This window comes from Ornithodoros turicata, chromosome 6 (assembly GCF_037126465.1).
Source record: "Ornithodoros turicata isolate Travis chromosome 6, ASM3712646v1, whole genome shotgun sequence".
In the NCBI taxonomy this organism is placed as follows: Eukaryota; Metazoa; Arthropoda; class Arachnida; order Ixodida; family Argasidae; genus Ornithodoros; species Ornithodoros turicata.
In genome coordinates this window covers 53682348-53697498 of record NC_088206.1, presented here as the reverse complement: position 1 = coordinate 53697498, position 15151 = coordinate 53682348, and the positions used below count along the sequence as shown (strand labels likewise).

The 15151-nt window shown below is 48.3% G+C and overlaps 1 protein-coding gene and 2 long non-coding RNA genes across 3 annotated transcripts; all 3 read left to right on the top strand.

Annotated features, from left to right (window-relative positions):
* The first annotated feature begins 150 nt into the window (after positions 1-150).
* On the top strand, positions 151-2250 carry LOC135398633 (uncharacterized). The gene is made up of 3 exons (XM_064630018.1): positions 151-327; positions 417-2142; positions 2198-2250. The coding sequence occupies exons 1-3, from the start codon at positions 151-153 to the stop codon at positions 2248-2250; spliced, it is 1956 nt and encodes a 651-aa protein (XP_064486088.1).
* Positions 2251-9923: 7673 nt separating this feature from the next.
* On the top strand, positions 9924-10919 carry LOC135398049 (uncharacterized). Its single transcript, XR_010423971.1, has 3 exons — positions 9924-9963; positions 10586-10752; positions 10864-10919. It is a non-coding gene; the product is annotated as an uncharacterized LOC135398049 (long non-coding RNA).
* A 29-nt stretch (positions 10920-10948) lies between these two features.
* LOC135398048 (uncharacterized) lies at positions 10949-11923 on the top strand. The gene is made up of 3 exons (XR_010423970.1): positions 10949-11047; positions 11114-11261; positions 11339-11923. It is a non-coding gene; the product is annotated as an uncharacterized LOC135398048 (long non-coding RNA).
* The last annotated feature ends 3228 nt before the right edge of the window (positions 11924-15151 follow it).

The following is a 15151-nucleotide window of genomic DNA, read 5'->3' as shown; positions in this document are numbered from 1 at the left end:
CCTTTGGGTTTGCTCCTTCCCTTTAGGGTAACCGCGATGCTTTTGTTTCAAGCAATGTGGAAGGAAGCAGTTCCTTGGGACCTACCCATGCACCCCCCGACACACCAAGCTTGGCGCGAATGGGTACACGGCCTTCCCGCGCTCTCCACAATGCAAGCACTGAGATCTCCCTTCAATCCGGCCGGCACCGTCCCAGACCTTCACATCTTTGCAGACGCAAGCCCGCGGGCCTACGGAGCGGTTGCGTACGTACGCACCCACAAGGCTCCCGGGGGTGTCAGCTCCCATCTGCTCATCGCCAAAGGTCGCATTGCACCATTGAAGACGGTCACTCTTCCGCGTTTAGAGCTCCTTGGCTGCCTTCTCGCCGCTAGACTGTTCAAGAGCATCTGTGAAGTCATATACCTGCCCTGCAGTCACGGGTCACGTTGTGGACGGACTCTCAGATTGCACTGCACTGGATAAAGAATGAGAAGATGACTCAGTCGCAGAATCCTCAGTTTGTCGAGGGGCGCTTACGAGAGATTCGCCAGCTCACGGACCCGGCTCGATGGTGTCACTGCGACGGGAAAAGCAACCCGGCTGACTTGCTCACGAGGGGAATCACCACGACTGAGCTGCTCCACAGCAAGCTGTGGTGGACCGGTCCACCCTGGTTATTTGGCAACGTGGATGGTCTCGTAGCGGCCCAAAACGCATCTCCGCATTTCCGGATCGAGGAGGCCTGTTGCGCCATCGCTGTTCAGCATCGGGACCCCCTTCTTCAACGCGAAGATCACAGCTCCCTTAACCGCGTGCTCCGTGTGACAGCATACGTGCTCAGGTACATCAACAACACCCAGAGACCCCAGTCGAAACACAGTGGCTCACTCTCAGCGGAAGAGCTACACTCAGCAGAGCTGCTCTGGGTCAGTTGGACTCAGTTGGAATCTTTCCCCACTGAAATCGATGACCTACAGACGAGACGCCCCATCTCTTCTTCATCGGCCGTCTTGCTATTGAACCCGTATATCGACGAGAATTCATTACTCCGCGTCGGTGGTCGTCTGAGGTACGCCGACGAAAGCGACAGCGTACGGCATCCCATCCTTCTGCCGTCCAGACACCGATTCACAGAGCTGCTCGTGCTCGACATGCACTGTCGTCTACACCACACAGGAGTTCAAGACACACTCTGTGAAATTCGCCAGAAGTATTGGATTGTAAGGGGTCGACAGACGGTTCGTCGCGCTCTTCATACGTGTCTACAATGCAAACGACAACGACTGTATTCGGAAACAGCACCTGTCGCTCCTCTCCCGCGGGAAAGGATCACACCCACGAGTCCTTTCGACGTAGTAGGGGTGGATTTTGCTGGACCGCTCTATGCATTTGACAATAACGAACAGCGGAAGGCGTACATCGTCCTTTTCTCATGTGGCGTTACCCGCGCGATCCACCCCGAATTGGCGACCGGGATGTCCACTCAACACTTCCTCGGCGCATTTAGGCGTTTTGCGTCCCGACGCGGGGCCCCGTCACTGATCATGTCAGAAAACGCTCGCACCTTCCATCAGACGTCACGGATTCTCTCCACCGTGTCCTCAGAAGTGCAAGACTTTGCCGCCAGGAATCGCATCAAATGGAGGTTTATTGTCGAAAGAGCACCATGGTGGGGCGGATGGTGGGAGAGGATGGTCAGATGCGTGAAGGGCTCCCTCAGGCGTTGCTTAGGAAGGCGCCATTTGACATATGAAGATCTTACAACAGCCTTATGCGAAGTAGAATGCATAGTGAATTGCCGGCCGCTGACGTATGTGGATTCCGATCCCGCCGCCCTGCACCCTTTGACTCCTGCAGACTTCCTCGTAGGGAAGCGCTTGACTGCCACCCCAACACCGGGCGAAGTTGCACAGCCGTTGGACGCAGGGAGACTCAAGCACTACCTGAAAGCACAGGATAGTCTTCGCCAGCAGTTCTGGAGCAGGTGGCGCAAGGAATACCTTTTCCAGCTGAGATCCGCGCATATGGCGAGACGGGACCCGGAGAGTCAACTGAGGGTCGGAGATGTGGTCGTCATCCACGAAAGAGGACCGCCGCTTCTGTGGAAGCTCGGCCGCGTAACTCAGACCATTCCCGGACGCGACGGTGTTGTTCGTGCCTGTGCGGTCATGCTGGCCAACAAGACAACAAGACCATTCTTCACCGTCCCGTGCAGTTGCTGCACCACTTGGAAGGGGATATCGCACCACCGGTGGCCCGGGAGGATGAGGGCTCTTAGGCTCAGCGGTGGACGAAGACGAGGAGCGCGAGAGAGAGGAATAAAGGTCAGTTTGGAATAAAGGAATAAAGGTTCAGTTTGTAGAAGGCATCGGAACTGTCGGTCACGAATTCTTGGGTCCGATTCGAAACAGCTGTAGTTCATGTGTGAGAAATGACAGCATTTGTTAAATTCAGCATTTATTTCCATATTTGTTGCATATGCCAGGAACTGAGGTCATGATGGAGGTCAGTGGGTAGTGCAGTGAAAACCTAGAAATTATTATATTTCCTTCATTATTATTTATTTATTTATTTTTGCATTGCATGAGAAATACCTAACGAGCTAGTAGGTGTTGATACCAAGTCGAGAAGAGACGTGACTAGTTACGACGATGTTTATTTCCACAATGAATAACGCTCGCGACCGATGATAGTCAAGATGTGATGTGCGAGACATGCGCTCAGTTGTGTTGTACTCATGATGATCATGATATGTCCGTTGCATTAGCAACAGACTGAGGACCGGCAACATCATGCTGTTGTATCTCAAGTGGGTACAGCGACCTGGTAGCGCGTCTAGTCACATGCCCAGTAGACGTTCGCGCTGTATATGTCCGTACCGTCCCATCTTGTCTCTTGTGTCCGGATTGAATGCAGACCAGAGGCCAGAACATCCTTGGCTTTCTTTCTTCTGAAATCACGACGTCGCCTGGCGACATAGTTTCCCCCCTGTTTTGTTTGCACTGGTTGGCTGAGCGGAGCCTCCATGAGGTAATGCCTCTGCCACCTTCGCCATGCTGCTTGGAGCAATGTTGCATGTTTCTGCCATGTGCGATGGATGGGTTCCGTCTCCTCTGTTGTCATCTCTGGAGGCATTATATGGTAAGGCGTCTCCCTGTGATGAACTCCGCTGGTGTTTGCGGAAGAATCTCATGTGGGTCATCGTACACGTAAGAAAGCGGTCGAGAATTAATGACGGCTTCAACCTCTGCTACGATTGACACCAGGTCTTCATACGTCAATGATTTTCTGCCGATGGTTTTCTTCAATGCCTGTTTCACAGACCTTATCAATCTTTCATAGAATCCACCCCACCACGGTGCATTTGTAGGAATGAATTTCCAGCTCACGCTGTTGGTCCCAAGCCAGTCCAGCACTTCATCGTCTCGTATACGTCGCCATAATGCAGCAAGTTCCTTGTTGCATTTTTTGAAGGTGGGTGCGCTGTCGCTGTATATCACTCTAGGCATCCCTCGCCATGCGAAGAATCTTCGTAGTACGTGAACGAAGCTTGCTACCGACATGTCGCGGGAAACTTCTAGGTGGACAGCCCTTACGACAGCACAAGTAAACATGGCAATGTACATTTTCACGTTGCGTTGATGACTGTGCGTGTCTCTGACGTATAGAGGTCCTGTAAAACCCACTCCTACAACAGTAAATGGATGGCATTGTTGCACTCTGTCAGCAGGAAGTTGTGACGTGTACTCAGACGTTTTTGTCTGGTTATATCTCCTGCAAACGGTGCACCTATGAAGAATGTTCTTCACCGCCTGCCTTCCTCGAACTACCCAATAGTTTTCCCTGAGCTTTGCAAGAGTGTCTGCTACTCCTCCATGCATGACCCTTCGGTGAGCTTGCTCGACGAGTAATGGGACGTAGTGAGCATCTCGTGGCATGATTATGGGGTGCTTTTCATCGAACGTAAGATTTGCCATCTGTAACCTCCCTTCAATCCTCATTATGCCGTTCTCATCAAGAGACGGTCTGTACTTCTGCATGAAGTGTCGTTTTTTTAGTGATTTCGCGGCCTTCAGGGTTTGATATTCTTCAGGGAAAGGTGTGACTTGTACATGTCGGAGCCAATAGATCTTAGCGTTTTCAATCTCTTCCGTACTAAGTGGTCCATCGATAGAAGCCCCCTTACAGTTTCCACAAAATCTCTTTATCCACGCTGTTACTCTGTGGAGTCTTACTCTGTGGAGGATTTAGTGAGCTGAAGTTCGTGCGGCAAGTAACTTCTTCCGCTGGCGCCGTCGTTGTTGCAAGTGCTGTTTGCTCATGTTTCGCTTCTTCCCCGCAGCTTGGTGCTTCGAAGCACTGTTCAGGCCATGCTTGTTCGTCTGTGAGCCAATTAGGGCCGTTCTACCACTTGTCGTTGGTCGTCAGTGTAGTCAGTCGAAGACCTCGAGTGAGCATGCCCGCGACGTTTTCGGTCCCAGGACAGTGCCTCCATTGTGTTGGCTTCGTATAGTTCTTGACTTCGTTAACTCTCTTTCGAACGTACTCCTTCCAGTTCTCGCTCTTACCGTGTAGCCAATACAGTACGATTGTCGAGTCAGTCCAGAAAAAAACCTGTTTGATGCCTGGGAATGCATCCATCAACATTCTTGAAATTTTCACAGCTACAACAGCGGCTTGGAGTTCCAACCTTGGAAGCGTCTGCTTCTTGACTGGTGCTACCCTGGCCTTTGTCAGCACTATGTTTGAAGAAGCGTCAGATCCGTTTGAAGAAAAGTCCGATGTTTTAATAACGAGGTACGCAACGGCGCCATACGCGTTGCAACTTGCGTCACAGAAAACGTGCAACGATACATTCTTCGTCCACATGCCGTAGTACCTGTTGATCTTGATCTCGGTAAGGTACTGTAAGCCTTCATACCACCTTTCCCAACTCTCCTGTAGGTCCGCCGGAATAGGTTGATCCCAAGTGAGACCTTGTTGCCACATTTTTTGCATGTAGATCCTTGCAGCGATCGTATACGGTGACATCAAACCTAGCGGGTCGTATATGCTTTGAGCCATCTGCAACACCTTCCTCTTCGTCCATACAGCAGGCCTTCCACGTTGAAGAAGGTTGGTAGCATTGTAAAAGAGGGAGTCCTGTTCCGTATCCCACTTCATTCCCAGAACCTTTATCACGCGGGAATCTCCAGCGAAGGGCGAGACTTCCTCCGGGTCCTGCACGTACAAAGCGTTCAGCCGTGCTGAGTTGGAGCCCCATTTCCGCATGTTCATGCTTCCCTTCTGCATTATATTCTTCACCTCGTTGTACACGTTGATAGCGGCTTCCTCGCAGTCAGCACCAGATATAAAATCATCGACATACGTACAATCGTTCAACAGTCTTGATGTTTCCGGATAGTCTACTTCGGACTCTCTCAGCAGTTTCTTCAATGTCGCCGCCAACAGGAATGTGCTAGGACCAGTCCCGAACGTGACTCTCGTCATTCGCCATATTTCCAACTTATCGTCCACTCCTGTGGGCATAGCTTGATACCAGAGGAATCGCAGGGCATCTCGGTCTCTTTTGTGGTGAGTATTTGGAGGAATGGGGGGGGGGGCTTTTCTATGTCGGCAGTAAAAACAACAGCATGTAGTCTAAATCTCAGTAGGAGAACGCTTACATTCGGGTTCATATTGGTCCGATGTGAAGATTCTCGTTCAAGCTGATCTCTTGAGTTTCATGAGCGGAAGCGTCAAACACGATACGACATTTCGTTGTAATGCGGTCCGTGCGAATGACCTCGTGGTGAGGTAAGTAGTACACTGGTCTATCAACTTGATCGTGATTGTATTCGTTCTCTGGCACCTTTTCTGCGACGCCGTCAATTAGATATTTGCGGATAGCATCATCATACGTCTGGAGCAGGTCGGGCGTACGAAGTAAACGGTCCGTCAAACCTTTAAGTCGTTTCCGTGCGTTTCGTTCATTTGTTCCAAGATCTATGTCGTCTTTCCAAGGTAGCAGTACTTCGTACCTTCCGTTGACGTTCCTGACTGTGCGCCGCATCTCTGTTCCACATCTGCGCCGCGAGTACTGTCATTAAATTCTTGTCGTTCTTGATGTTCAACGACCATATCTTTGGGCAGCTTGCTTAAAATGATGGGTCTAAGTAGTGCGCTGTAGGCATCGGTTGATATGCCCAAAACCTGAAGGCTTCGTGCCCGGGATTGAATTTCATTATAGAATTGCCGCAGTTTCGAAATATCTGCAGGATCCGTGACTGGGACCATGTTTGTCAGCTTCCTTATGTGCTCATCAGCTATGCGTGTGGATGATCCATTTTCCTTCTTGAGAAGTTCAATTGCCTCGTGAGATGAGAATCGGATGAGATCAGCGGCATTCCCAGTTAACAGAGACGTCAAGTAACAGAACTTCTCAGTGGCGGTATATAAGCGCGTTGTTGTGGTGTACTGCAACTTCATAACGTGTCCAGAAAGGAAGCCATGCGTCTATGGCGCCATGAAACTATGGGAGCTCTAATTTTGGCAACTTTATCTTATTGTCCCTATGGACAGAAGCAGCTGGAACAGGGCTGGGGTTCAAAGCCACCGAAGTCGACGCGCCCGTCGAAACTTCTTGGGAGCGCAGATCTATGCGAGTGATGGTCCCCAAAATCTGATGGCGGTATTCGATCATGGCAGTCATCTCGCGTTCATATTCTTCGTCAGAGAATTTATCCTTGAGCTCGCTGTCAACAGCCTTCAAATCTCTGGAAATATTTTGGAGCTTCTCTCTTAGTATAGCAATATCCTGCGCGGTTGTACCGGCAGCTCCCAATTTCTCGTCGATATCGTTCCTCAATCTTGTCGCGTAAAAATTTCCTGTCTCTCTTCAACTTGTCCATGGCCGACTCGATTCGAATATCCACGGGAGAAAGTCAACCCGTAAAACTCACCGTGGTCAACAATGCGAGAACCAGAGCCGTAATCCTTGTATCCTTCGTTCTTTTAACCTTGAATATCCTGGTCACGGCACCAATTTCTGTTGATACCAAGTCGAGAAGAGACGTGACTAGTTACGACGATGTTTATTCTTCTTCTTCTGCCACAAAGGAAATGGCCCTTAGCCAAACAGGGCGATTGGCCAGGAGTATGAGAGGGAAGTATAGGGGAGTATGTTTATTTCCAGAATGAATAACGCTCGCGACGGATGATAGTCAAGATGTGATGTGCGAGACATGCGCTCAGTTGTGTTGTACTCATGATGATCATGATATGTGGGTTGCATTAGCAACAGTATGTACTGGTTCCTACAAGCTCGAATATTACGCCACAAGATCCTGACCTTATACTAAGACTGTCTTGAATAATCAAATCAGGGACATGACTCTGCATTTCTAGGTATAGTGAATGTAAAATTACATTGCGAAGAACCATAAAAGCAAAAAGTAGTAGTGTCAGTTCAGTCCAGCAAGTGCAATGCGAGTTCGCAAAAAAAAAATAGTCTTGCAAGTCTCCATGACTTCGCACCCAGAGCACAGTGCACAAAGTCAGAGTTGTTGCGATCACCACCAGCTAAAATTGAGAAGTTGTGGAACCTCAATATAACAGAATTTTCTTAGCAAGCTATTTCTTGCATTCTCATGAGCCTTAAAGATGATGACAGAAAGCCTAGCAGGGAATGTAAATTATTTTGTACCATAAATTTTGTCGCATAAGTTTTGTTGTGTCATGTATGTTGACTCATGTTTCACTTCTGAAGACTTGTACTGAGCTTGTTGGATCAACTACCACATTCAGACCTGCTGCACATTACACAGTTACCTCACATCCCCACAGGTTCCCAAGCAAATTCTAATGTGTTACTATTGTGTTTACTTTCAGGAGGTGCTGTGGAAAGTCTAACTTTGTAGGCACAGCATCACTCTTGAGTCGCACAGTTTGCCCTGTACGATCGAAACAGCCCTCCTCAAAGTGGCTACTGCAGAGCACCGAAGATTTAGATGGGGCCCAATTTTTGCGATGCATCTTCTGCACCCACTTCTTCAGCACCTCTGGGCGACCGTGAGGGAACCTGTATAGCACAAGCACATTGTGTAGAAAATACATAAATAGAGCAGCCAAACATAATTTCTTAGTACCTAACGGCACCAGTGAAGTAGCAGTGCGAGCAAGCGCGAGTGTCACATACATGCGATACGAATAAACACTGCTTTTCCTCAAAATAAACAGCTTACCTGTGAAACGTTAACCCCTTTCGTCTGTCCGTGCGTGAAGTGCATTGAAAACTGCAACAAGCTGGCATGGCATGCCCTCTAATTTAAAGGAAACAAAAAAATCGCGTGCAGCCGCGCTTAACTAAATGCAGACGACAGTAAGTGTTGGGCCCACCAATATGGCGGCCGGTGACCACGGTGATCGCGCACCCTATGCACGATCCAGCCATATACTAGGTGCATTCTTTTCGCTTGCACCTCCTGCACCAGATCTGAACTGGGTTATTTGCGTGCTGCACTTTCCTGTTGAAAAGAAAGGCATTACTAATAAAGTTCCTTTCAGCTGGAAAGTGCAGCCCCCGAAAACCCGTCTTGCGTGGATTCCAACGTAGTGCAGTCCAGTGCAAGTGAAAAGAACGCGCTTACTATAGGGATCAGTGGTGTAGAACGTATTTTGGGCTGATTTCCGCCATGTTTATCACGACCTGAAGCGAAGAATTTCGCTCCGCTCTTCACAGATGGCAGAGCAGTACATGCCGCTCGCCAGCCTCGCCAGGGACACCAGTGTTCCTACGCTACATCAGCCGTGTTTTGCATCAGAGCCAAGATAAATCTAAATTGGTAGCGAAGGCGGGGAAAAATACGAAATCTGGCCCGGCAGCCCTGGTATTTTGATGCGCGAGCGAACCTGGGTGTTGCGAGGACAAACACGAATGTAAACAACTTTTTTTTACATCGATGAGAAAAGTTAGGTGTGTACTAATCACTTACTCGGTTATTCAATATAGGAAAAAGTACATCTTTGCCTGCTCTATGCGTACGTCAAAGCCACAGGGGTGGCATCCAATGTATTGCTCCGTAGACGAAAGCGTGCTGGGCGAACGCAATGCATCCTGGACAGGTCCTGGTCGCACGTCACACCAAACGTCAAGGCACACGTGACCTTAAAGATGGCGGCACCCGTGATCGGCGGCCAAACCGTTTGTAAACAATGCGGTTGTTCTTTCTGGACGACGTTTTGGATGTTTTTCGACCACGGTAATTACTTTTATCCGATAATCTCGCAGTAAAATGCGCAATTTTACACGTACAGCCTCGTATTGTTGACAACTTCCAAAGATGTGATGACGACCGCGCGTTAAGACTTACCGAGCCGATGCGGTGTACTTATAAACTAATGTGAAATGGGCTACCATGTTGCGGAAGAAGCACCGCATAGTTTACGCTGGCAAAATACGGTCACCTCTTGGTGTTATGACGGTGAAAATATGTCGGTAAGCGGCAAAATGACATGTAAACAAAGTCACGTGACCTCAAAATGACGTTTTCTATGATGTGCGACCAGGACAAGATGGCAGTTTTGCCAAAAGCACCCGCTTGAGGGTAGTTACAACAATGGCGGGTTTGTGTCACCCCTGTGGTCAAAGCCATGCAGAGTAAGCGAGTTTCCACATCCTGCTGCTCTCCGGGGGCTGCGCATGCGCAGTTCCTCAAGTGTCTCCGTTTGTGCCGTACGGACTGCTTCGCATTTTTTGCTTGTATTTATTGCTATATCGTACAAGAACACTCGAGTTACACATTTGGGGACTTGAAGGTAAGCTGAACGTGTAGTAGAGAAGCTGAACATATCAGAATACTCCCTACTGCAGGCCCTGGTAAAGGTGTGAGCCATGTCCAGATACACAGATAGGCGTGCTTTCTGAACAGCAGAGGAGACTGTCGCTGACGGCACCACACAAGCGGCACCACATTTCTACCGTTTTCTTCAGGATCCTGCCAGGTGAGCTCCTGAAGAAGCATTGTTGTTTCGACAAGCGTTATACGTGCATATACATGCGTCTGCGGTTATTCTCATTGATGCATACTTCAAGCGGTTAGCTTTGGATATGATGTGATGCCTAGAGCAAAAAACAAACAAACAAAAACTGTCACGCAACTGCACGTGATAGTTTGCTGGTGCATAAATGGTATTGTGTGATTTTCAGCGCTGTTGCTGCGTGAACATCTGTCCGCTTTGGTCAACATCAACTGAGCTGGTAAACACTCAAAATATTAAACACGTGCCTTGCTGTTTCTGATATTGGGCGCGCTAAGTTGGACAGTGCGCGCCACTGCACCTCACATAGGGGCACGAGCTTGTCGTATGATTTCTTCTTCCCATTTTTGGATGTATTCTGGAGCTATGTAGGTAGTCTGGTGGGTACTTGGTGATGACTTTGGGCTTGCTTTCTTGTTGCTTCTGATTGCATTTGGTAGTTGCGCTTTTGAACATGGTATTGCAGTGAGCTCTGGGCCTTGGTTTTTCACAGTCTGATGCATGCTTGGGATACCGGCCAGTTCTTGTGTAATATCCCGCATACATTTTTGTGTATCATCTACTTACAATGGGAATCATTTTACAGATGCTAGCATGGCTGGAATTTTGTGACGTGAAGCTTCAGAGCTGTTCTGTTTCCTTGACACCCCGCGTTGCTTTGTGCACAACCCTTTGCACAGAGTGCACTTTTACACACAGGAAGGCTCAGGCGGGATACCGTCCCGACACTTAAGTGCTCATCATATAGTGCTGGTAAGTATGGGGCCAACAAAAACATCGAAACGAGCGATATTTTCTGTGTTGTTGTCACTATATCAGCATGACCTCAAAAGGAGTAAAACAGATGCATGTATTGTTGTACAGACGTATGTTGACACCATATAGCATAAAACAGAAGCATTGGGGAGGACAGCAGACAACATGCCATCATCTTGGTTTCCCAGCAGGCCTGTCTGTGGTGAAACTGCAGGGACAGAAGGTGATACAGGGAGCACTGGGTCACCACGCTTACCCCTTCAGGATCATCACCAGAAGCCTGATAGTAGAGGTACACTGACATAAGAAAGGTGCATAACCTGAAGATAACAGTGCATCACCTTGCATTGCACAACAGGGAATGGGGCAGAGGTTTCACTACCCAGCAGATTACTGAGCATCGTGACGTACGATTCCTCCCTTCAGGACAACTGCTAGCAGAGTCTGTACACCTGCAGTTGACAATGTTCTACAAGTACCATCAGGACCGCCAACCCAAGCTGCAGGTATGCACCCCCATCGAGTAGCTTTGTTGTCACAGTTACTACAATCCGTAACCTTCCTTTTGTCATCATTCCTATAGGCAGGGGTGAGCAATGCCTCCGTCCGCAGCATGTGATTCAATACGAGTCAACACTTCAACATCCAAGGAGCAAGCTGCAGGAGCTGCGGAAAAAGCTGCACACACTCCAGGCTTGCAACGAAAAACAACACAAAGGATCTACAGCGACGTCAGCAATCAAGAACAATCTGTGAACTCGTGCAGAGTCTGAAAGACCATTGCCTCATTTGCTAACACCTGTGAAGAAGCTTTTGAATGCAATGTTGACAGGTTCCTTACTGCCCAAGGATTCAGGTCGAAGCTCTCGGGTAAATCTTAGTTATGGTCAAACGAAACATTCCAACTTTGTGTTCTCTGTCAGTGTATGCTGACTTATCCAGTCCTTTTCTTCGTGTGCGTTTGTTTTGATCCGTGGGGATGCAAAAATGCACAGCTTAAGGACTGTGCAGTGCATCCGAGGGCAGCAGGGCAAGTTGAAAGGCTGAGGTTGTAATTGTTGGACTGCTGTTTGTACGTATTTGTTTAACCTCTTTCATAATTGCACTCGGTGCACGTGAAGACCACGTAAATGCTTCTGGGGTGCTTAGAAACGTTGTTCGTAGTATGGACTGCTTTACTGAGTAATATAGTGTGGCTTGGTGCTTAGTATGTATTTTGTGCTTTGCATTAGTGTTATTTTGAATGTCTCAGGTTGACTGTCATGTGCATATACCATGTACAAGGGGCCATGCACACCTGCTGCTTTTTGCCCTGCCTCAGTGCCTGAGAATTGCTACCTTGAATTACTCAACACTTTTTAAAAAGGTGAAGCAACCCACACAGCATTATGACAGATGTGCCAGATGAAGTAACCCTCCATGCCATTTCGAGTGCTGCCTTGTTGTGTCCTACGTTCACTTGTGATATGCATGTGAAAGTTACAGGTGATATACAGATTGTATATTGAGAGTCATTGCCTGTGGTACCACAGTGGTCATGACAGTGGCATATATTGCATAGTGCACTCTCACTGATTGTAGACCTTATGTTGCAGTGATGTGTGGTGGTGGAATGAACCAGCTTCTTCGAAAGCTCTCTTGTAATCCAAACTTGAGCAGGACCCTTATGAGATCACAAGTGCACCACACAATGTCTTGTGCTATGCATGGCCTTGTGTATACTACTGATTGCGGATCCTGTAAACGTCAAGTTACCACACACAAAACTCTCAATGTTCGCACGAGTTGTCATATGTTACTATGGGTGATTTGTCATTAAACTTGTTAAAAGTGCACTCTTACATGAAGTGTTCTCTGTCTTGTATTTCATTGCCCTCTTCAATGGGCTACTTCCATGGTCAAACAGGCGATCCATCGACCGTCGAACCACTGTTCGATGTCGCGATGGAAGTAAAGGAAAACGAAGCGCGTGCGGGGTGAGGGGAAAGGGAAGAAAAGGAGGAAGGAAGGGAAAGAGAAACGGAAGTGCGCGAACAAGTGAACTGACGTCGACTGTGACGTCACCGGATGTCATGAGTGACGTCACAATTGTAGTTGTTCGCACAACGGATGGATGGCGCTGACCGTCAAAAGATGGCGTAGATTTGAAGACGCAGGGCCTTATGGGAATATCGCTACCTTTTTACATATACCTTGTCAGAGCATCAGAGGCTGAGAACTGAATCTCCCCACAGAGAGACAAGGGGTCCGAGGAGGTAAAGTGTACCATTTGATTGCCCTTTGTTGAAAATGGAATGCTTCGAACTTACCCGACAAAGCACGTCACGGTTATTAGATAACCGAATTAAATTGATAAAGATTGCGGAGCATACCGCGATTTGTGTTACCTCTCCACTCTCCATTTCAAAATAAAGTTGTTGTTGTTGTTGTTGTGTTACTGGCTACGTCGCCCTGCGGGAAAGTTCGTGATTGGATGCAGGAATTGTGTGCTTTCGCGCGTGCTAGTGCACCGGCGTGAGCAGACGACTTTCAGAAGTGACTGGGGACCGTGGGAACTCTCGTACATTTTCCTTCGGTTGTCACGCGAAAGACGCACATTTTATGAAGTGCATGGACCATTTGCTGGTTTATAACAACTATGTCAATCCTCAGAGACAAGTTAAAAGCCGCAGGCCAACACTACCCACAATCACAAATCTAAAGTCGTCCGTCATCGGCAGCGCGGTCGTATTACAGCTCCGACCAAAAATATATTATGTGCGCTTCCGTTACACTCGCCGTTGCAAACTGATGATGTTTCGAAACGAAATGTCGCTGACGACGTACATGGGGAAGGAGTGTGTGTTTATTCAAGAACCGCATTAAATACTCGCGGAAAGAAAACGCGTGACTTAGCTTCCACGTATCCGAGTATGCGCCACATTCTCGGAAACCCCACATTCGATGCACGGACTACATTATCCACTCGCGGAGATACACGTCTGAGCGTCCCCCTTTCAATAGCAAAGGGGAGCTTATGGGGATGACTCAACCCAAAATCCTTCTGCAAGTTGCAACTGCTATGGCAACGGCAACTTCAAACTGCTGCTTTGCTCTTCGCTCAGCCAGTGGGCGACGTTGACGATTTACCCGCAGGCCGATGTCTTGCGTGACGTTGCGTGAGAATGAAGTACAGGTTCCGTCGTCTTCTATTATGGCCCCTTTCGACAAATTCCTCGAAGACGACTTCGTTATTCTGAATGAAACTTTGACGGTTGTATGTGCACAGTACTCATGAAGATAGTTTTGGCTAAGTTTCGCAATCGACCCGGCCGTACGAGACCGTCCCTTTAAAGCCCACTTCCCTCGTGTGCATGAACATTTTCTGAGGCTGAACGCGTCTGTTCCTTCAAGTGCTTCCGTTGAGCGCCTGTTCAGTTTCGCCGCTGATGTATTCTCCAGAAAACGCGCAAAAATAACGATAACCTATGAGTGTTTTGAGCAGCAACTGCTACTGAAAGTAAATTCAGTATGAAGTTATGAATGAAAACAAAAGCATGTTGACTTCATAATTTGGCGTTCTGCAACATCATTTGTAACGGAAAAGAAACTCGTTAGTAACGAGTAAGGGCTAAGCTTTACTTTTTGTATTTCAGTAACGAATAACGTATTTCGTCCTTTTCTTTTTTTTATGTAACAAGCAACGGTATTTAGTTCGTTTTTTTTTCTTTTTTTCTTAACGTGTACAAGTAGATGCTCCTCCCACTCCCCGCGTGCAATCATTCCACGCTGAGGTGACCAGGGTCCGCGTACGGGCACCGGCTGTGCTGTCTGGGTGTTTTCCCTGGGTCTTCCTCAGACGCTCTAAAATGAATTGTCGGCACAGTTCCCGCTCATAGCCGTAGTTGCTTCGCGGCGCTAACATGGAATGCAAAATTGCAAATCGAGTCAGTTCCCTGCGAAGTCGGCCCAGGATGCACTATCCCTCCCTGCGATAGTCGTGAAGTTGCCCTCCTGAGCGTGGCCGACCACGGCAAGCATTTCCATCACCACCACCGCGTGCAATCATTCTCTGGTTTCCTGCTTAGCTTCCTTGCAAATGTAAAGAGCGCACTCAATGCAAAAGCAAAATATACGTAATGTGGTCAAGGAAGTACCGAGAGAGGGTAAGGGGGCAGTGCCCCCTCCCCGAAGCGCCAAGGACGCTTGTAAAAATTGTGCACTCTTTAGTCAGAGGTCGTCATGATTGCGCTGAGATGGTATTATATGAACCTCTGAACACTCGCACAGTCTGCAGCGTCCGTCTCCAAGAAAAGAAGTATAAGGAGAGGGGCATTTTGCCCACCTTGGAAGCAGTTTGCCCCTCTTGGAAAAACTTCTGGGAACGCCCATGAATATAATCGCTTACTATTCTAGT

Excerpts from the sequence above, each read along its gene's own strand:
- LOC135398633 (XM_064630018.1), top strand. The coding sequence starts at position 151 with ATGCAAGCACTGAGATCTCCCTTCAATCCGGCCGGCACCGTCCCAGAC. Across the intron at positions 328-416 it reads GCATTGCACCATTGAAGACG|TCACGGGTCACGTTGTGGAC; the intron begins GTCACTCTTCCG and ends CCTGCCCTGCAG. Across the intron at positions 2,143-2,197 it reads CGACGGTGTTGTTCGTGCCT|TTGCTGCACCACTTGGAAGG; the intron begins GTGCGGTCATGC and ends CGTCCCGTGCAG.